The 20,630-nt window shown below is 50.5% G+C and overlaps 1 protein-coding gene across 1 annotated transcript; it reads left to right on the top strand.

Annotated features, from left to right (window-relative positions):
* The first annotated feature begins 1,873 nt into the window (after positions 1-1,873).
* LOC102460162 (uncharacterized) lies at positions 1,874-20,174 on the top strand. Its single transcript, XM_075912999.1, has 10 exons — positions 1,874-1,934; positions 2,458-2,921; positions 4,166-4,261; positions 4,829-5,056; positions 5,397-5,419; positions 6,110-6,225; positions 6,773-6,832; positions 8,754-8,954; positions 16,611-16,724; positions 17,025-20,174. The coding sequence occupies exons 2-10, from the start codon at positions 2,553-2,555 to the stop codon at positions 18,767-18,769; spliced, it is 2,952 nt and encodes a 983-aa protein (XP_075769114.1). The 5' UTR covers positions 1,874-1,934; positions 2,458-2,552; the 3' UTR covers positions 18,770-20,174.
* The last annotated feature ends 456 nt before the right edge of the window (positions 20,175-20,630 follow it).

Here is a 20,630-nt window from a genome sequence, read left to right as displayed (position 1 = left end):
GGGCTGTGGTGACCCCTGCTGTCTGGAGCAAGACCCAGCAGGGAAAACCTCACTAGGCAGAGGTAAGGCCAAACTGGTTGAACCAGTGGCCAGACACCCCCCATGGAGAGGAACAAAGGAAGGTGGCTGGGGGGCAGGGCTGGAAGTGGGTTAGTTGGTTGGTGGCTGTCTGTGAGGATGGATGAGACAGCCTAGGGAGAGGAGCTGGAGTTTAGGGGCCCAGTCTCCCCCATCTCAAGGGGGCCTGAGGCCTCCTAGCCCAGTTCTTGTAACCAGATTACATCTGTGCTGCGCTGTGCTGGAGGAGCAATAAACCACCCTCAATTCCACTGGCTGGTACAGTCTGTTTGTGCCATTTCGGGGTGCAGGAGACAGGGAACCCCCAACGTGCCATCACAGCTTTCCATCTTGTTAGTCTTTAAAGTGCTACATAGTCCTGTTTTTTGTTTTAGCTAGACTAGACTAACACGGCTACATCTCTATTACTATAAGTACAATTAAGACATGATTCTTTTGTACTTTCACTCAAGTAGTTTTGCAGAAGGTTACTTTGACTTTCACCTACATTTGTTTCAAAGTAGCAGGACTTTGACTCAAGTATCGTCTCCCCCCAACACTGTGCATTGCACAGAGTAATTACAGTACAAGACATATATACACAGAGCAAAATAATGAATATGGGTTGCAGAGACAGGAGTGCAATTCTGTGAGTCCCGGGAACAAGACAAAAGAAATGTGAAAAATGTTATGAGACTTCATGTCTTGTCTTTAGCACCCTTTTTACCTTTTAAACACCTTTAAAATGCAGTAAGCAAAAACATATAGATAGAGTGGGCATGGCAAAATGCAGGGGCGGCTGCAGCCCTACTGAGCATGCTCAGTGCCTCCGAGGTGAATAAGTGATTAAATAAATGTTTAAGCAAATAAAAAGGCCCCTTGCCAGGGCCACTCTCTGACTTGAGCCTCATTCCCACTGGGGAAGCTTCCCTGTGCTGGGGCTTTGCTCTCTGTGTTGCAGTTTACCTGGCATCCCCTCCCCTCACCAGAGCTGAGTTGGCCCCAAAAGTTACCCACCCTAACCCCACCTGCATCTGCTCCACCCCCTCGCCAAGTCAAGGAGAAGCCACCTCCACGGTTGAGCCACTTTCCTCCCTTGCGAAAGGCTTTTGACAGGGACTAAGCAAAACTCACAGCTCCTGCAAGCAGAGAGAAGGGCAGACTACACCAGATCCGCTGCGCATGCGCACTGCCCGGACATGAGTAGCACAAGCTCTCAGGTAAGCGCACGCGCGTCTCCCAAAGACCAACCAGACGCGCTGGGCAGAAACCGGGACTGGCCCACGTGGGTGTCTCTTGGGCCCGCCCCTGAAACAAAGAGCCGGTCCCAGGGCCCCGCGCGCGAACCCACCGCAGCCTCCCCCTGCCCCGCTCCATGGCCACGTGGGGCCCAGAGCGGACCCTGCAGCCCCAGCAGCGCGCGCCGGCCCCGCCCAGAACCTCCCACCTCGGGACACGCCCAACCCGGCACTGAGAGACCACCCCGTGTTGTTACACGCGCTGCAAATGCTCCGCCCACCTGCGGGCTGTACCGCGCTCCGAGAAGCGGAAGAAGCCTGTGGCCCGGGGAGTTGCCCCCTCAGGGGGCGTGGCCAGGCAGCTCCCAGTCTGAGCTAAACCCCGGCGCTGGATTCTGATCGGAGTCACGAACCTGATGCGCATGCGCGGTGTCACGGCGCCAGCCCCATTCTGCTCTACCGCGGTCGGGTTTTCGGCAGGTCCCAGCCCGTCACTCCCCGGGCCTGCTCAGGCTCCGCCCATCTCGCTCCGGACCGCAGCTGCGTCTGACTGCAAGCGCTAGTAGGGAAAGGTAGACATCGCCGCGGTTACTGCGCATGTGCCGCGCTCCCTGAGCCAGGAGCCGTTCTTTGGGTCTGGTGGGGCCGTTACTCCCCGGGCGCGCGGCCCTGCGGGGCTGGGGGAGTGGTCGCCACAGCGGGGGAGACCGCAGCCCAGCGTGAGGGAGCTTGGGGGAGGGGCTGTGACCCGCCGTGTTGAGCTGCTGGTGGGTCCGGCATTGGGCATCGGGGCGCGCCCGCTGGGGGCGGGGTCTGCGAGGAGGCTTTGGCTGGCCCCGTTGTCCCCCCCCCCCCCTCCCGCCCCGGCCTCTGTGATCGCGTATCGATCCCTCGCTCGGGCTGTTGGCCTGATGCTCCCACTCGGCTGAAGGGGCGGCTGAGCGCTTGGCGCGGGCCGGGGTCGCACAGAGGGTCTGTGAGGGGGCTGCAGAGGTGGGGGGAGTGATTTGAACACCGGGTTAGGAGGGGCCCTGGCATGAAGGCACAGAGACGGGAGTGATTCTGGCTGGGGCAGGTGGCTGAGCGGGCCCAGTGGAGGGGATAGTGGGCGAGCAAAGCTTGGGGCTTCTTGGTTTTTAATTTTGATGTTTTTTATCCTCAGTGCTGGTACTTCACGCACATGCCCTCTGGACTTGCCCCTCCATTGCTGAGCTCAGGAAAGTGACAAGGCCCCTGTTCCCCAGCCCGGAGGCAGCCATGGCTGCAGAGAGCCCCATGCAAAGTCTCTGGGAGGAAGCGCCGCGTCCCGTCTGTCTGGAGGATTTCACAGCCCCAGTCACTCTAGAGTGCGGGCACAATTTCTGCCAGGCCCCCCTCAGCCCTCAGGGCAGAGACACTGAGCAGCAGGGACCCCTCCGTTCCAATCTGCAGCTGGCAAATGTGGTGGAACTAGCCAAGCCCCTGAGTTTCCAGGCAGCAAAGAAAGCAAGATGGGATGGGGTGTGCAGGGAGCAACAGGAGGCTCTGAAGCTGTTCTGTGAAGATCAAACTCCAATCTGTGTGGTGTATGACAGATCCCAGGATCACACAGTGGTGCCTGTACAGGAAGCTGCCCAGGAGTACAAGGTACAGAGTTACTGTCCAGTGTATTTTAATTACAGGCTAATTTCACTGACTGTTACTGGGCACAGGTGTGACACGGCTCTGTAAAGCCTACAAAAGATGCTGTAAAAAATAAATGTTCTGGCTATGTGGCAACTTATGTCAAGTCTTTACAGATACCTAATGTGGGAAATGTTTCTCTGAGGCTCTGAATCCTGAAACCCAGCCCTCACTGGTGACAGGGGTGTTTGCGCAAAGGAAGGTGTTAACAATCAGAGAGGTTTAGATCACAGGAGCTACAGGCCACTCTGTCAGTGAGCTACCTTGGGACTGGAGAAGAGGAGGTGACAAGCCATTACTGATTGGAAGAACAGGAATAATAATCTGTCATTTGCCTTGTAGATCCGCAATGGCAATCTGGAACCTGCACAACACCCAGCAAGGGAAAGTCCCTGATCTGAGCAGGTCACTGTCCAGTTAGACAAACTGTAGGAAGGGGAGGTGGGGCAGCAAGTTGCTCATAGTTGCCAAGCATGTCAGAAATAGGGTTTAGCTGCGAACCCTGGTCCAACTGTTAGACTGCACTGCTCCCTGTCCCTCAGTATCACTGAACAGTGATGAAGTATGGTCCTTAGGAGGGAAAGATGCCTTAATAAAGCCCTAGCCCACCCATAGCAGGGCTTCAGGAAGTGCAGGCCCATGTCGGGCACAACTCGGATTCAACTGGATTGTAGCAAGAGTTCAAACGGGTTAACAGATGAGCTAATCTTTATCGATGCCAATTACTGGTTAAACTCCCCAGCAGTGCCTGCTTCCCTCTGGCAGCTAACATCAGTCTGCAGCTGCTGGGAGTTCCCATCGGCCAGCTGTTCTTGTGGCCACCCCCGGCAGACCTCGCAAGAGATCCCCGGACCCAGGAGAGCCCATTTCTGATACCAGCCCTGGCTGTCAGCAGGTTAAAAAATACTGTCCCTGATAAAATTGTAATCAGTTACATCATTAGTATTGTTAAGCATTTTTACCTCCCTAATCGCCAGTTGCATCATTCTTTACAAAGGTGCCACCACCGACCTGTCCCCCACCCTCACAGGTGTCCTGCTATCAGCAGTCTCCTCCTGTCTCTTTTTTTGTGGACAAAGCCATGTCCAGGGCTGAGTCCCTGCTGTACAGGGAGAGAGCTCCACAAAACTGGGACTCTCTTAAAGGCAGACAAATGGACTCCCAACATCTGATGTAGTTTGCCCTCGTGCTTATTTCTGTTTCTTCAGGAAAAATTGGAGGCCCATTTGAAGACTCTGAGGGAAGAGAGAGAAAAGGTGCTGGGAAGGAAAACAACAGCAGAAGGGAAAAGCCAGGAGTATCTGGTAGGTGCCTGTGGCTATGGACCAGCAGTGGGAGGGCTGTGTTAGGAGGCAGAATCCTGTGTGGCCTTGGTGAGATTGGGTTTGTTTGTGTTTCTTCTGGATCATAGATTGCTGCATGAAATCCATGTGTAGACAGGCCCTGAGCATCCATGTCAGTGCACAAGTTAATGTCCAGCCTTTGTGGCTTTCCCAGACATCCTCCACAAGGGAGCTGAATGTCCCCCTGAAGGGCTGTCTACTCACTTGGTGTATTAACGTGTTTTTTTTCTTTTTCCTTCCTGAGTATCTTTGTCAGGCTGGTGCTGAGTCCTGCCTCCTGTTGCTCTGGGTCTGAATTCCCAGAGCCCATGAATAACAGAAGATGCTGCCCATGACAGAGATAGGAACATCCATTTCAGAGGGACACGGGCCAAAGGAGATGCTGGGAGAGACGCCTCTGCCTAGTAACCAATGTCACAAATTTTAGGGTTTTCCAAGAAATTCTCCCTGCTACGCACTCAACTCCCCATGAAAGGGCCCTGGACTCCATCCATGCCCCTGACCAGCCCTTTCCCTGTTTTCATACAGAAATGGACCCAAGTGGAGAGGCAGATAATTGTGGCCAAGTTTCAGCAGTGGCAGTTCCTGGAGGAACAAGAGCAACTCCTCCTAGTCCAGCTGAAGAAGCTGGATGAGGAGATTGGGAGGCTCCAGACTGACACTGTCTGGAAACTCTCTGTGCAGATTTCCCGTATCAGTGAGCTGATTGGTGAGCTGGAGGGGAAGTGTCAGAAGCCAGCAAATGAATTCCTGCAGGTGAGACTGAGGGAGAAATGTCCCAGCTCCCCACACAGGGAAGGGAGGCTCCTGAATCAGAAGTGCTGGGTTCCAGCTGTCAGATCTCGGTGTAACTCTATGTGCATTGCTGCTATGTGAATGACTTTTTTGCTTTGTAGAGTTACAGGTACAGAGCTATTAGTAATGGCAAAGCCCCATTCGCTCAAAGGGATCCATGTTCCTGGGGCCAGTGCAGGGCCTCTCTTCCCATGTTTGCAAAATTCCTTCCCTGAGGTCCCAGGTTTGCAAAATCCCTTCCGTGACATCCCCTTGTGTGTGTTCAATAGGCCTGAGATTCTTTTCTGTCTCTTTTTCCTAGGATGTAAGAAGCACCCTGAGTAGGTATGTGGCTCTCAATCCCCTCACATTACACAGCGCAGGGAAAGGGCTTGGAGCTGATGTTAGCACCACATCTCCCCAGAGTCCTACAGCCAGATGTTAGATGCAAATGTCTCTGACTCATTTAATTCTGAGGGTCTCATCCTCGCACAGACTCTGGAATTCCCCATTCAGCGCACAGTCTCACCTCAAATGTTTCCTGGAACTGTCGCCTCCCTGGGGATTGGCTGCCTCAAGTCTGTGGGATGGAAAATGGGCCTATCGCTGTTGGCCACTGATCGCCATTCAACCCAGAGCAGCAGGGACCAAGAGTCTGTCCCATCCGAGGGCTGTTTGGATACCTATGTGGAAGGAGCTGGGGACAGGGGAGCTGGTATCTCAGTCTAGTCCCTAGTGGACAGGTTCCTACACCTGGAAACCTCCTGTCCCTCAGCACCTGGAAGCCAAGGAGTGAATTGGTCATGGAGACTCAATTCCCCTTTAGTCCGCCAGCCAGTCTCCTCAGGCCAGAAGTGAAGAACAGCAATGGGACCTTTCAGGGGAAGGTTGCACGGCCATGGGATGTGTTACCCCTGCTCTCAGGCTGGGAGAATTGGAGAAATTCTAACTTCAGGCCTGTTAGAGCTGAGACTTACTAGCCAGAACTTATCAGCAGTAAACTAAATACAATCACATGAAATTACTTCTGTGCAGGTGTGAGATGGAGCAATTCCAGCTGTCAGAGGAGATTTCCCCTGAACTGGAAGAACAAGTCAGAGGTTTCTCCCAGAAAACGATTGAGCTGTTGGAGACTTTGAGGGAGTTCAAAGGTACCTAGAAAGGATGGATGAGGGGAAAGTGGTTCAAGTATCTGGCCTGTGTAGTCCACCTTCCCCTGCCTGAATTCCCACGTAGAGAATGACAGCTCCATCACTTGGCTCTCCTTAGAGACATTGAGCGAACAGACCCCACTGTGTGTAGATAGAGCCAGGGGTTTGCAAACTCTGAACCTCCTGTTCAGAAATCAAAATGGCTAAAGTTACCGTGATGGCAATGTGTTCTACCACCACAGCTCCAGGTTATGATAAGAGGCAGTAAGTGAATGGGAAACCAAATGGGAGGGGGTGAGGAGGGAAGAGTAAATCTTTTACAGCTTCTCTCTCCTGGGATGGGTGTGAGGCTGCAGGGATGTTGGCTCCAAAGCTGGGAGGTGCCCGAGTGAGGAAGGAAATGAAAGTTTCAGGCTCTTTCATACTAAATTCCTGAGTGCATCTCTGTCTGGTCTCTGATACAATTGAAATGCAGAGTTCAGAGTGGGAACAGTGTTATAAATAGGAGAGCCTGGAGTCTCACCTCTCTTATCCCTTCCCCCACCAGACATTCTGCCCTCTGCACTAGAGAGAGCAAGAAGAAAATCCCTGGGAGCTTACAGACAGGGTGAGTTTGCAAGTGGAGATTCTTTAAATGATGAGAACATTCCTATGAAAACATCTTCATGGGATTGTCATTGAAGTTACCAACCAAACCCAGCGACCACGGCACTCTCAGCCCTAAATCTCATCCACTGATCAATGAGGAGACCCAGGGGCACTACATGGGGATCTGTGGACACTTGGAGAAACACTCGTTTATGGCTTTGTGATGCTAAAGGAGGGCACCTTTAGGCTCAGATTTCACTGCTCAATTAGTTTCAGTATGGGGTTGGTTTCAAACAATAAATGGGATGAAAGGCTGAGAACGGACTGGCTTCAACAGTATCAGTTTGTTCATGGTGAGAAACTGCTGGATCCCCAAGGGCTGTTAAGTCTAGTGCAGGCCTCAGCAAAGTACTGCCCATGGGTTGGATCCACCCCACCAAGCCATTGGATCCAGCCCACGGATGCCATTCCCCATCTGCAAGTCACTCAGAAAGTGACTGTGAGCCCAGAGGGGAGGGGAAAGGCTTCAGGTGCTGCCACCCCCAGGACAATCTCATTGGCCAGTTTCTGGCCAGAAACAAAGCATGATGCCCCCTCCCCTCCGGATATGGCCCTGCAGCCTGTGAGAGGGCTGGGCACACTCCCTGCCTGCCTGAGGTGCTTGGCCTCTGACCGGGAGTCACTCAGATAGGCATGCTCTGGACGGGAGTCTTTTGACATCCCAACCTCTCCCTTCCCCTCCTAATCTCTGCTCCCCACTCTTGCCCCCCACTCTGCATACCCAAACTCTGTCCTCCTCCTGCAGCTAAATATGCAAGAGCGCTCAGTCATCAGAAACCCACAGCTCCTTATTTGTCCACTAAGTCACTTCTCTAAATTAAATTATGTTAAAGTTGTTATATGTCTAACGAGTAGTTGGCTAATCCAGTGTCCTAGATCACAACCTGCCTTTTTCACCCAAACTCCCTCCTAGACCACTCTATCCGTTCTGCATCTCAAACCCGTACTCCAAGCATCGTCCTCCTTCCAGTGCCCATCCCAGACCCTGCATTTCCTGCATTAATGTCATGGAAGAATGCAACTCTCAGCCACTTTACACTTGGCCCCCCAACAAAATGAATTGCCCACCCTGTCAAGTGGATAAGGTTTAGTGAGAGCAGATTCGTGAAATCTGAAGCCAGACTATTTCAGACTATAAAAGAGGCACAAATGTTCGAAAGCCAAGAGGATTAGCTACTGAAACAAATTATCAAAGAACTGGTGGATTCTCCATCTCTTGATATCTTCAAATCACTGGGGGACTTTCTAGAAAATACACTGTGGGGAAACAGAGCTCTGTGCCTGGGTAACTGGACTAAGTGTAATGGCTTGTGCCACTGAGGGAGGTCAGACTGCACAACTAAGGATATCTTCTGATACCATGAATGCATGAATTTTAAGATCTCTTCCTGCAAACACTCAGCACACGTGTTTAATAATAAGTACACATGTTTAATAATAAGCATCTGAATGGTGGTGTTAACTTCACTGTTATGGAAAGGGTTCATAACCTCTCCCTCAGATGAGAGAGCACAGTTTGTGCTGCAAATCTGTGAATTAAGACTAAGGGTTTTAAATATACCAGACTACATTTAACCTATGTCCCTCTTCAGGCAGATAAATATGTGGCTTGTTATCAGAAACACTGACTGCTGAGAACTAAATCCCATTGTGGCAAACGCAGCAATGTTGTAACTCAAGCCTGGTATGGAGAGAAATGAATATGGATTTGGGATCTAACTCCTGTGTGTTGATTATGGAATATCTAGACTAAAACTTTTGTCTAAAATGGCAGAGTCTAACACGTGTGTCATTAGGGACAGAGTCTGGGGAGAATGGGTGTGTGGAAAGGATTAAAGTCCCATCTAAAATGTCTCCAATTCCCCTTCTCCCCTTGCCAGGCTGCGGAACACCCATGTCTGTCTCCAGCTCAGCCCCTGGCCTGCAAAGCCAGGAACAGGAAATGGCCATGATGGAGCTGGTGAGCTTCGAGGAGGTGGCTGTGTATTTCTCTGAGGAAGAATGGGCTCTGCTAGACCCGGGCCAGAGAGCCCTCTACGGGGATGTGATGCAGGAGAATTATGAGGCTGTGAACTGGCTGAGTAAGGATTCCTGTCCCTTTGGGTAACAAAAGCTGGGAGGGCTCTGAAGCAGCTGGGTTGGGTTTGATTCAGGATCATTCATTGCCTTTGCCCACAATGTCATGAGTATCTGCCCCAATAATCCTGGCTTTTGTGTGAAAGACTGTGCCCTCTGTGCCCCCTCCCAGAAAAAGCAGATTCAGGGTCATAACAGTGGTGCTGCTTTGCCCACAACTAAGGTCTCACTGCCTATTTTGCCCATCTTCTACCTTGACTGGAAGTGTGAGTAGAAGGGTTCAGGCAGGAACAGCAGGTACCAGATATCAGGGTCTGGGTTTGGCTACTCTTAGTGCCTGCAGGGTCCCCTTGTGGCAATGTGCTCAGCCACTGGAAGGAGGGTGTGGTTCCCAGAGTCCTTCCCTGCCTGTAGCTAATCTCTATGACAAGCTGGTACTTGCCAGTGGGAGTGGCTGGATGCTGGGGCTGAGGGAGGGTGGATGAAGCAGTTGATGCTCTGAGTATTTTGTCCGAGGTAGCTCTGTAGTAGATAAACGTGAGCAGAGATCTCCTGGCATTTGAGGCGTAGGCAGGGTTTCCTTTCAAAAGTTCAGCTTCATTCTCTCTGGGGCTCACTTGCGTCTGTGTACAATGGACAGGGCTCGATAAATGGGCTAATCTATTTGCCCATGGTGAGTAGATTATAGCCCAGTGCGGCTGCGCAGCGCGGTTTGCGCATGCGCAGCATGCCAAACCACGCGGCTGGCGAGTGGGGCTTGCCGCTGTCACGTTACCGAATTGGAGGGAAGCAGCCAGATCGCTGCTGCACCCCTAGGTGGGGGTGTTGGCCCCAGAAATTGGTATGAAAGGGAGCCATGTGGGGTATTGAATGGGAGCTTATTGTTTGTTGATCCTGTGTACACTGTTTATGTGAGTATATAATGTCTGTGTGTGTAGATCTGTAATCTGTATGGAAGCTGAATATTTCTCTGAATGTGGTTAAGCATTGCTATGGACAGGCTGAGTAGTGAAGCCCTGTGGAACAATGGCACTTGATGGCCCAAAGACACACCTAAAGCATGAGGGTGGACACCTAAGAGCGGCCAGCAGAGAGAGGCTGAGGACCAGGTGACCTGCTGCATACCAGAAGAGGCCAGGAAGGGGGTATAAAGAGGCCATGTGGTCGATGCCATTTTGTTCTCAGCTCAGCACTTCATCCCAGAGGCAGCATTGCAGGGATTGAAGAGCCCGGAAGACCTGTGAACCCATCCTGATCGTAGGATGTGCAATAAGAACTTTTAAACCAGCAGCTGCAACATCTCTGCTAGAGCCTGCATCGAGGACTGGGAGATTCGGTGCATGTAACGTACTGTACTTTAATAACCTTACTCTCATGCTTTTCTTTCTTGTGATAATAAACCTTTAGATATAGATTCTAAAGGATTGGCCCAGCGTGATTTGTGGGTAAGGTCCAGAGGGTAAATTGACCAGGGATCTGTGGCTGGTTTCTTGGAACCGGACAGAACTTGTTCGGGGTAGGTGGGATTGGGTGCTAGGACCCCCCCACCTGTGTATGAGGCCCGGGGCCATCTGGGGCACGGATATTGCTGGGATGTCGGAGGGGTTTTGTTCGGGAGGCTTCAGGCAGGCAGCTGAAGCGCTCTGTGGGACTGGTTTGTGGCCTGTGTGGAGAGGTCACCAGTCGGGGGCTGTAAGGAGCCCCAGATTCGAGCAATTCGCCCTGAGCGGACACCCTCAGCTGTGCCCAGCCACGGCCCGGTCTGTCACAGTGGCGTAGTCGGCAGGATCCACAGATCTTGGTCAATTGAGCTTTGGGATCAGGACCCCACGCTGTCTAAATTTGATTTTTAGTACTGAGAGTTTGGTTGGGTAAAGGGCAGCTGAAATGAGTCAGTGCCAGTATGAGAGCCTAAATAGAGAGGCTCTGAAGTATTTGTGCTCAGGAAGAGGCATTGCCTTTAGGAAAAGAGCCTCTAAACTAGATCTGGTAGTGTTGTTACTAACCAGAGATGTGGATGAAAAGGAGCAAGCCAAGGAAGCTGCTGAAAGAAGGCAGAAGGCAGATGAAGAAATTGCTAAGAGAAAGCAGGAGATGGATCGGGAACTTGAGATGAGAAAAGCAGAACATGCAGAGAGAATGGCAGAGCATGCAAAGAAGATGGCCCTAGCCAAGGAGGACAATACTAGACTTGACCTCCAGCTTAAGAGACTAAAAGAACAAGAGAGACTGTATTCTCCTGAAGGTTCAATGTATAACTCTGTGGGTATGCGGTGTGCTTATGATATGGCAGACATATTTTGCCCAGCTAATGTTGTAACCCAGCCCCAAAGCATGTATGGGCGCTGTGAGGGGGGTACAGGTGACTCTGGGAAGTTCTCTGAGGCTGGTCAATCTCCCTGTAACCAAGGGGAAAGTGTCTCTCCATGTGTGCCTGTGGCAGATGGCTGTGTGTCTGTGCAGGGAGGCAGTGAGCCTGTGGGTGAGGGCCCATCTGATGCCTTCAAGGTGAGGCTGGAATCAGAACCGGGGCAGGAAGAGCCCAAAAATCAGGAAAGTGTTTATCTGGGGCAGTCTGGAGTGGCTGGCCAGAGCGGAGTTTTGGTTGAGGTGTTGTTGGCTGGTGAGGTTTGTGAAATTGAACCTGCACAAGCTGAAAGTGATTTGTGTGAAGAAGCACAGTGTGTGCAAGCTGGCAATTTGGCTGGTGGAAGTAGCAGTGGGGCAGTAAAGGAAGCTGTCCCAGTGGCTAGCTGTATGCCTGAGATTAGCCAGGGGTGTTGGGACAAGGGAGAAGCTGTCTCTGGTTGTCTGTCTGTGTGGGGAAGAGTTTCTTCCTTTGTCTGAGGAAGGTGCCCCACAGCCTGTGAAGGCTGAGAGCAGTGTTGTTGTCCCAGAGTTGGGTCTGGATATGGCTAAGGCCCAGGAAGGGGGTGGCCCAAGGTTTGTGTCTGCTGGGGAGAGGGATGAGGTGACTCAGGTAGAGTCAGTCAGTGTTTTACCAGAACCCCAGAGACCAGACAGTGGTGACCCTGATATTGTGCCTGATGCTGCTGTGTTGCTCGCAGAGGGGGGAGCGACTCTGTGGGAGCAGGGAGACCCCTTAGCCCGGGCACAAGAAGAGAATGAGGGTGTGTTAACTCTGGTGCCTAATGATGGTGTGGACGTTTACAGCCATCTAGAGAGCTGCGCAGGGAGTGAAGATGCCTCTGACCCTGTCTCTTGTGAGTCTGTCTATGTGCCTGAGAGGGGATTATCTGTGAATCCACCTGAGGGGCCAGAGATAACTCGGGGAGTAAGGGAATTAATTGCAGGAGGAATTGGTTGGTGCTCAGCAGGGCAATGCTACTGCAGAGCCAAGGAAGGGTGAACTGCTGATTAAGGAAGCTCATAGGGAGGAGAGTCCTGGCAGTGCTTGTAGTAAGCAGTTTGCTGTGACTGAGGGAGGTGACGATGCCTGGCTTGGAGAAGGCATTCAGGAGAAAGCTCTGCCTGTAAAAGGCAGCAGCTTCTTGTGTGAGGCACTTGTTGCAGTGCCTGACAGACAGAACTTGTCTGTTAGCAGTGACACCACTGACTTGGGTTTAGGGAAACCCAGTGTGGATGGTGTTGGAGAAGTCTCAGAGGGACTGAGGGTTGTTCCAGATGAGGCAGGAACAGCCAGAGAGCTGGAGCAGGCTGCTAACCCAGTGACTGTGGGTGACCAGCTGGCTGGGAAGTCAGTGGGTATGGAACAGGATCGTTCCCAGGTGAATGAGGAGAGTGGGAAGTTACTGTCTCAGATTCAGGAGAAGGACTGTGTAGCTAAGTATGCAGGGCAGAACGGCTGTGTGGTTACTTTCTCTAGGATGCAGGAGATGGCAGTTAAGCTCCCATCTCCGGACACGGTGGACACTCATACTCAATCAGGGAAATGGATAGCTGGTTCCATGTGGAAACAGAGGTTGGAGGTGGACAGAGGAGAGACTTGGGAGTCTACAGCTTACTGCTGTTACCCCACTGAGTGGGGGAAGGGGGAGAATTCCAGGGCCATGGTGAGCCAGGGAGTCACACCCAGCCAGCCCTTTGTCTTGGTCAGGCCAGAGGTTTCAGGCCTGGAGCCCAGAGGACAAGGGGGAGGGGCAGGACTTGCTTTGGTCAAGAAGATTTGCAGTTTAAACCTGAGGGGCCAAAACTGCAATAGTGTGGGGCCAGAGATGGGGCCTGATGGAGAATTTCAGTATACACCTGGTATAGGATTGTTCTTGTTACTAATGTTAATTCTTGTAACCAATGTATTATTGTTGCAGAGAATTGTAACGGTATACAGTGTGCATGAGCTTATGAAAATACCATGTAATCTGTCTGGAGATGTTCCAAACGACAGACGGTATGTAAGGGGACATTGTGATGTTGCTATTTCGTGGTTAACACTTGTAACTGGTCTTGGAACTTCTTACAGGACAAAAAGGGTTCCTGCCAGAAGGTCCTGTATGAGAAGGGAAACTGAGGCACGCCACCATTTTGGTTGGGGAGGCCTGTGATGCCCTCAGTGATGTTACTGGCATCACTTCCTGCATCAATTTTGCATTGGGGGTGTCACGTTACCAAATTGGAGGGAAGCAGCCAGATCGCTGCTGCACCCCTAGGTGGGGGTGTTGGCCCCAGAAATTGGTATGAAAGGGAGCCATGTGGGGTATTGAATGGGAGCTTATTGTTTGTTGATCCTGTGTACACTGTTTATGTGAGTATATAATGTCTGTGTGTGTAGATCTGTAATCTGTATGGAAGCTGAATATTTCTCTGAATGTGGTTAAGCATTGCTATGGACAGGCTGAGTAGTGAAGCCCTGTGGAACAATGGCACTTGATGGCCCAAAGACACACCTAAAGCATGAGGGTGGACACCTAAGAGCGGCCAGCAGAGAGAGGCTGAGGACCAGGTGACCTGCTGCATACCAGAAGAGGCCAGGAAGGGGGTATAAAGAGGCCATGTGGTCGATGCCATTTTGTTCTCAGCTCAGCACTTCATCCCAGAGGCAGCATTGCAGGGATTGAAGAGCCCGGAAGACCTGTGAACCCATCCTGATCGTAGGATGTGCAATAAGAACTTTTAAACCAGCAGCTGCAACATCTCTGCTAGAGCCTGCATCGAGGACTGGGAGATTCGGTGCATGTAACGTACTGTACTTTAATAACCTTACTCTCATGCTTTTCTTTCTTGTGATAATAAACCTTTAGATATAGATTCTAAAGGATTGGCCCAGCGTGATTTGTGGGTAAGGTCCAGAGGGTAAATTGACCAGGGATCTGTGGCTGGTTTCTTGGAACCGGACAGAACTTGTTCGGGGTAGGTGGGATTGGGTGCTAGGACCCCCCCCACCTGTGTATGAGGCCCGGGGCCATCTGGGGCACGGATATTGCTGGGGTGTTAGAGGGGTTTTGCTCGGGAGGCTTCAGGCAGGCAGCTGAAGTGCTCTGTGGGACTGGTTTGTGGCCTGTGTGGAGAGGTCACCAGTCGGGGGCTGTAAGGAGCCCCAGATTCGAGCAATTCGCCCTGAGCGGACACCCTCAGCTGTGCCCAGCCACGGCCCGGTCTGTCACAGCCGCCGCTTGTCAAGCCCTGACAGTGGAGATAAATCACGTCATTTGTCTTGTCTTTTTAGAGTGAAATATCTTCGGGTAGGGACTTTTTCTTCCTGTGTGATTGTCTGGCTTCGTGCTCAGGAGACCTGTGTTCAGTTCTCTGCCCATCACAGACTTCCTGTGTGTTCTTGATCAAGTCTCTTACACTCTCTGTGTGCGGTCACCTCTCTCTTTAATAGCTATTATAGAGTGTCCCTGTTTCTCAGGGCTGGGAAGGATACCTAAACTAAAGAGGGGTGATGCTTAGCTCCATATGAGCACTGCGATAGCACAGTGGGGTCCTGATTTACACTAGAATTCCCAGGTGCTGCTGTGATTGTTAATTTTGCTTTCCATAGCGATTGCAGTGCCATATTAATTGTTGCTAGTGCCACAGAGCGTCGTTACAGCTGTTCAGGTTAGGCGGCTCTTTCTGGAGCTCTGATGCCAGCAACACTGGCAGAGCGTTCGGCTTATCTATTCAGCACACCTTCACGTTGCCACTAAGAAAGGCCCAGGCTCCATTCAGATGCTAAGGCACTCGGCCAAGTTTATTGTGAAAAGGAGCAGGGTGCTAGTGTTCCAGCTCCTCAGGCACAGGTATAGTGAGACTTGTCCCAACCCAATAACGGTATCCGCTCAGTCAGCAATCAGAACGCTGCCCCTCAGCCAGCATCAGCATGCCCCTCCTGTGCCTTCTCCTCTCAATACGTTGACACAAACAAGATGCATGTTGTGTTCCATGGGTTCTACCACCTTAGCCTCCTGCCTCTTTGTTTGAACAAAACATCCGTATCCATTATCCCCTCATCTCACTCTTGTGCACAAGGGTCAGTGTCTTTCTGAGCCACCTCTTAGGACTGTGTGTTTGGAGTTACTGAGATCTGTGTGTTGATTGGCCTCCTCCTCCTCAGGAATGTGCTTTCCTGGATAGTTGGTACCCAGTGCCAAAGTCCATCCTGTTCCAGTTAAAAAATAATGGACATAAACAAGATAATCATAGTCATCACATCAGAACATTCCCATTGACATGGCACTGAACACACTTTGCACAAGGTTTATTGTAGTTGTGTAACAGCAGTAGCACAATGAGCTCCATGGTCATGTCACAGGTGGCCCTTCTGAACACTAAATGAAGTTCTGAGAAGGGGTGGGGCTGAAGCTGAGGGGAACGTGCTCACAAGGTGTAAAGGTGAGAAATTCTGTGCAGCCCTAGAGAGGCATCAAATCAAAGACCAGGCTCGCCACAAGAGGCAGACTGGGAAACCACACAAAGGCTGCTGCTGGCAGAGTAGAACCGAGGCTGCAGAGGGGGAGCTGAGCAACAGCTACAAGCACCAGAGAAGCAGCATGGCCTATCTCTGCACTGGCTTCCCCTGAGAGAAGCCCAGCGCCACCCTGGGCAGCCATGGAAACGGCATCTGTTGTGGGCATCTGGCAGGGCCCACCCAGACACAGGCAATTGAGATCAGGAGTGTGAAGCATAGGCAGGACCTGAAGCAACCAGCCAAGGATTCACATAGATGCTCAGGCAACTTCCTCTGCCTCCTTCTGGCCCAAGTAGAGCATCTGAGCCAAAGATCAGGGCAAGCCCAGCCCACCAGCCAGGAGATTTGTGGACAGAGCCTTGGGGAGCTAGAGATCTGCTGGGTCCTTCAAGTCCTAGTGACCTGTCATGTGACAGCTGCTGTCTGAGCCCTGCCTGGGACCTTGATGTCAGACCTGAAAGCCCTTACTAGAGCTCCTCTTCTGAGCAGTGTGTTCCTGTCCAGCCCTGGGATGCCGGGGGCATAGAATGAACTGTGAGAGGGACTGAGCTGTGCAGCAGAGTGCTCAGCTCCCCTTGAGAGAGAGCTGGGCCATTCCCAAAGCGGGGGGGTGACGCACCTTTACTGCAGGTGAGTGTGTCCAGGGGTTTTGTACCAGCCAGAGGCAAGTCTCTGCAAGGTGAGGAAAGGTGCGTCTCTGGGTGGGTGACTCAGATCCTGGCTTGGGAAGCAGTAATGGCACAGACCTTAATGAACAAGATCAGCACTTGGTTCATTGCTCTCCAAACAGGATTTCCAGTCTCCGAAACTGATGTGATCTCCTGGGTGGAGCGGGAGGAGGAGTTGCGGGTCCCAGATCCCCAGAGCTGTGAGGAAGGGGAGATCATCTGCAACACCCACACAGGTGAGCAATCACTTAAACTGACTCAGAAATCAATTTCTGTCTCCTTATAGCAGATGTAATTTATGTGTTTTCATGAAGTCTGACTGTTCAGTCTGTCTTGCACTCCAGTCAGTGTGTGGTGGGTGAGGAAAGACTGTGTTCTCTCCTCTGTGGAAGGCTTGTGAAGGAGGAGGATGAACTCCACTCATGATAATTTGACCATTATTTGAGTGTGTCCCCTTTTCTATTCCTCTTTCAGAGTTTCCTTTTAGCTCATCATGGAGAATAACTCCTGTCTCAATTATTTCTCTATTGCAACAGGGGATGGGACGCTGACTGAGAACCATGAAAAGAGTCTTCAGCAAGACGGACTGGAGCAAGTGTCTCCATGTAGGATGTTATTGGGAAGATCTGAAGGGTATGTTTTCCAGATACGTGAGCAAGGAGAGAGCTGTGAGAGTCAGCATAGCCCAGAAAGACAGCAGGGAAACCATCCAGCAGAGGGACAGTGTTACTCCAGTGACAGGAGCAGAAGGGAGAAAAGAAACACAGAAACCGTTCAACAGGAAATCCCCCATCAAGAATCACCCTGCACTTGTAGTGACTGTGAAACTCTTCTTGAACATCAAAGAGCCCACACAGGAGAGAAGCCCTTCAAGTGCTCTGACTCTGAGAAAACCATCAGTGAACACTCACACTTTATGAACCATCAGAAAATACATACAAGAGACACACCCCATAACTGCTCTGACTGTGGGAAAAGCTTCAGTAGAAACTCACACCTTGTTAGACATAGGATGACCCACACAGGAGAGAAACCTTTTAATTGCTCTGATTGTGGGAAAAACTTCAGTAGCAGCTCATACCTTGTTACCCATAGGATGACCCACACAGGAGAGAAACCATTCAGCTGCTCGGACTGTGGGAAAAGCTTCAGTAGAAGCTCACACCTTGTTACCCATAGGAGGACACACACAGGAGAGAAACCTTTCAATTGCTCTGACTGCGGGAAAAACTTCAGCAGCAGCTCACACCTTGTTAGACATAGGATGACCCACACAGGAGAGAAACCCTTCACCTGCTCTGACTGTGGGAAAAGCTTCAGTAGCAGCTCATACCTTGTTACACATAGGAAGACCCACACAGGAGAGAAACCTTTCATTTGCTCTCACTGTGGGAAAAGCTGTACAGGGAGCTCAGACCTTGTTCACCATAGGAGAACCCACACAGAGGAAAAACCCATCAGTTGCTCTGACTGTGGGAAAACCTTCCATCAGAAGTCACATCTTGTTAAACACAGGAGGATCCACACAGGGGAAAAACCCTTCTACTGCTCTGACTGTGGGAAAAGCTTCAGTAGCAGCTCAGACCTTGTTACCCATAGGAGGAGCCATACAGGAGAGAAACCTTTCAATTGCTCTGACTGCGGGAAACGCTTCAGTCAGAAGTCAAACCTTGTTATCCATTGGAGAACCCACACCGGGGAAAAACCCTTCTACTGCTCTGACTGTGGGAAAAACTTCAGTAGCAGCTCAGACCTTGTTAGACATAGGATGACCCACACAGGAGAGAAACCCTTTACCTGCTCTGACTGTGAGAAAAGTTTCAATAGAAGCTCACACCTTGTTATACATAGGATGATTCACACAGGAGAGAAACCTTTCAATTGCTCTGTCTGTAGGAAAAGCTTCAGTCAGAAGTCAAACCTTGTTATCCATTGGAGAACTCACACAGGAGAGAAACCTTTCAATTGCTCTGACTGCGGGAAAAACTTCAGTAGCAGCTCCCACCTTGTTACCCATAGGAGGAGTCACACCGGGGAGAAACCCTTCAGCTGCTCTGACTGCGGGAAAAGGTTCAGTCAGAGCTCAAGCCTTGTTACGCATAGGAGGACCCATACAGGAGAGAAACCTTTCAATTGTCCTGACTGTGGGAAAAGCTTCAGTCAGTGCTCCTGTGTTACCAGCCATCAGATAATACATTGCAGAAAAAGCTTCAAACACAGGTCAGATTTTGTTAAACATAAGACAACTCAGAGAGAGGAGAGAACTATTCAGCTGTTCTGACTGTGAGGAAAGCTTTAGTCAGAGCTCAAATCCTGTTAGCCTTCAGAGGACCCGCAGAGGGGAGAAACCTATAACCTGAGTTCCTTTTAAACTGTCTGGTCAGGTGGCTATTAAATGCCATGCAAACTTATAGGGCTTTGGTGGGGAGAGATACCTCTACCCACTGGTCTCAACCCTGGCCCAGACGTGTCTCCCAGGCAAGAGGTGTATCTTCCTTCTTCCCCTTCACAGTAGCACCTAAGCTTGGGGAGCGAGAGCTTGTGGGATTCTTCTGTCCTCAATGTAGCCTTTCAATGACTTACATGTCAGTCCCCTCCATCTTTGAGATAACACCCCCAGCTGGAGCCCTCAACCAGTATTCCCTCTAAGATTTTCCATCCACGAGTGGAGCGAGTTTTTTTCTTGAGCACAAAGAGTGACATTCTGTGCACTTGTTCAGATGTGTGCCACTGTGGCACACGAGAGTTACTGAGAATTTTTGCATACACACACACACATGCAATTTAAATTTTTATGGAAGAAAAATACTAAAACAAAGGATAATTAACAAGGTGCATGACCTTGCACACACTCACCCTGAAAACTTCCCAGCTTGGCACCTAGTCTCATTCCCACCCAGCCTTGCTCCACTGGTCCTGCATCCATGAGTTTCCCCCATCTGCTGCACCCCCCATCCTGTGCACCCTTTGCTACCAACCCTGTATTGTGCCCTCTTTGCCCCTAACTTCTGCAGTGTCCCCATCATCCCAACCCCTGCACTTTCTTCCCAGTGTAATCTAGTGAAAGTACTAATTTGTAAAGCATAAAAAGTGAATGTACCATTCCTCGCCATTGACTCTAAAGCTCATTCTGCAGTTGCAAGTTAATGACATTCAGAAGGTGAATTTAGGGATATCACCAGAAAATTTCATCTAGCTCTTTTTCTTTACATTACTACACTATATATAGGACGTATAACCAATAATTAGATTATTTCTTATAGTATCTGCATGCTTTAGACCCCGTCAGTCATAGAAAAGTCCTTTTAATATGTCATCATTGGTTGCATATTGATTTACCATGAATAGAAAATAATCAACATTAATTAAAAATGTTTTAGTTGCTTCTACACAGTGTGTGGGAGAGAGTGAGATTGAGAGAAATAACTTCCGCAGGGAGAAAAATAGTTATTGGCACAATCAGCACTATTGATGTGATTGATGCCTTTACAAGTAACAAGGCTACAGAGGATCAGAGAGAATTGTTCTCCTTGACATGGTTTAAGCTCTTAAATATGATCAGGGCACAGAACGTTTCTCTAGTCATTTGCCATGTCAATGGCTGGTTGCCATTTTAGAAATTGACTAGCCTGAAGTAACTGCCCGTGTCTACCTGCGGCAGTGAAATGGGATTCCAGAGTAGAGCCCCTAAATCGAATTAGATGGTAAACCTCATTCCACAAGGAATACCTCCTTATTCGATTTAGGGCTTTATTCCAGAATCCCGTTTCACTGCTGTGTGTAGATACGAGCAGTTACTTCAGGCTAGTCAATTTCTAAAAGGGCGACCAGCTGGGAACATGCAAATCAGGTGCAGGATATTTAAATCCAGGGCTTTATTTGCAATTCCGGTCGCCCTCATTAGGCTCCCTAGATTGATCTAGGGGACTAGTGTAGACGTACCCTCAAATAACCTGCAGATTTACCTTTTGAGATCCCAAGGTGGAGCTCTTTAGTGAAGTGGAGCTGGAACCAGATGTCCTCACCACATGGTCCTGGTCACTAGAACAGCCCAGTCCCTCACTACCACATGTCCCTGGCTCTGGCCAGGGCTGCCAAAGCACTCACTGCCTGTGATGCTGCTGCGGCTCAGGCTCTGGTCA

Source organism: Pelodiscus sinensis, chromosome 31 (assembly GCF_049634645.1).
Source record: "Pelodiscus sinensis isolate JC-2024 chromosome 31, ASM4963464v1, whole genome shotgun sequence".
NCBI lineage: Eukaryota > Metazoa > Chordata > Testudines > Trionychidae > Pelodiscus > Pelodiscus sinensis.
This window is presented reverse-complemented; position numbering and strand designations above follow the sequence as displayed.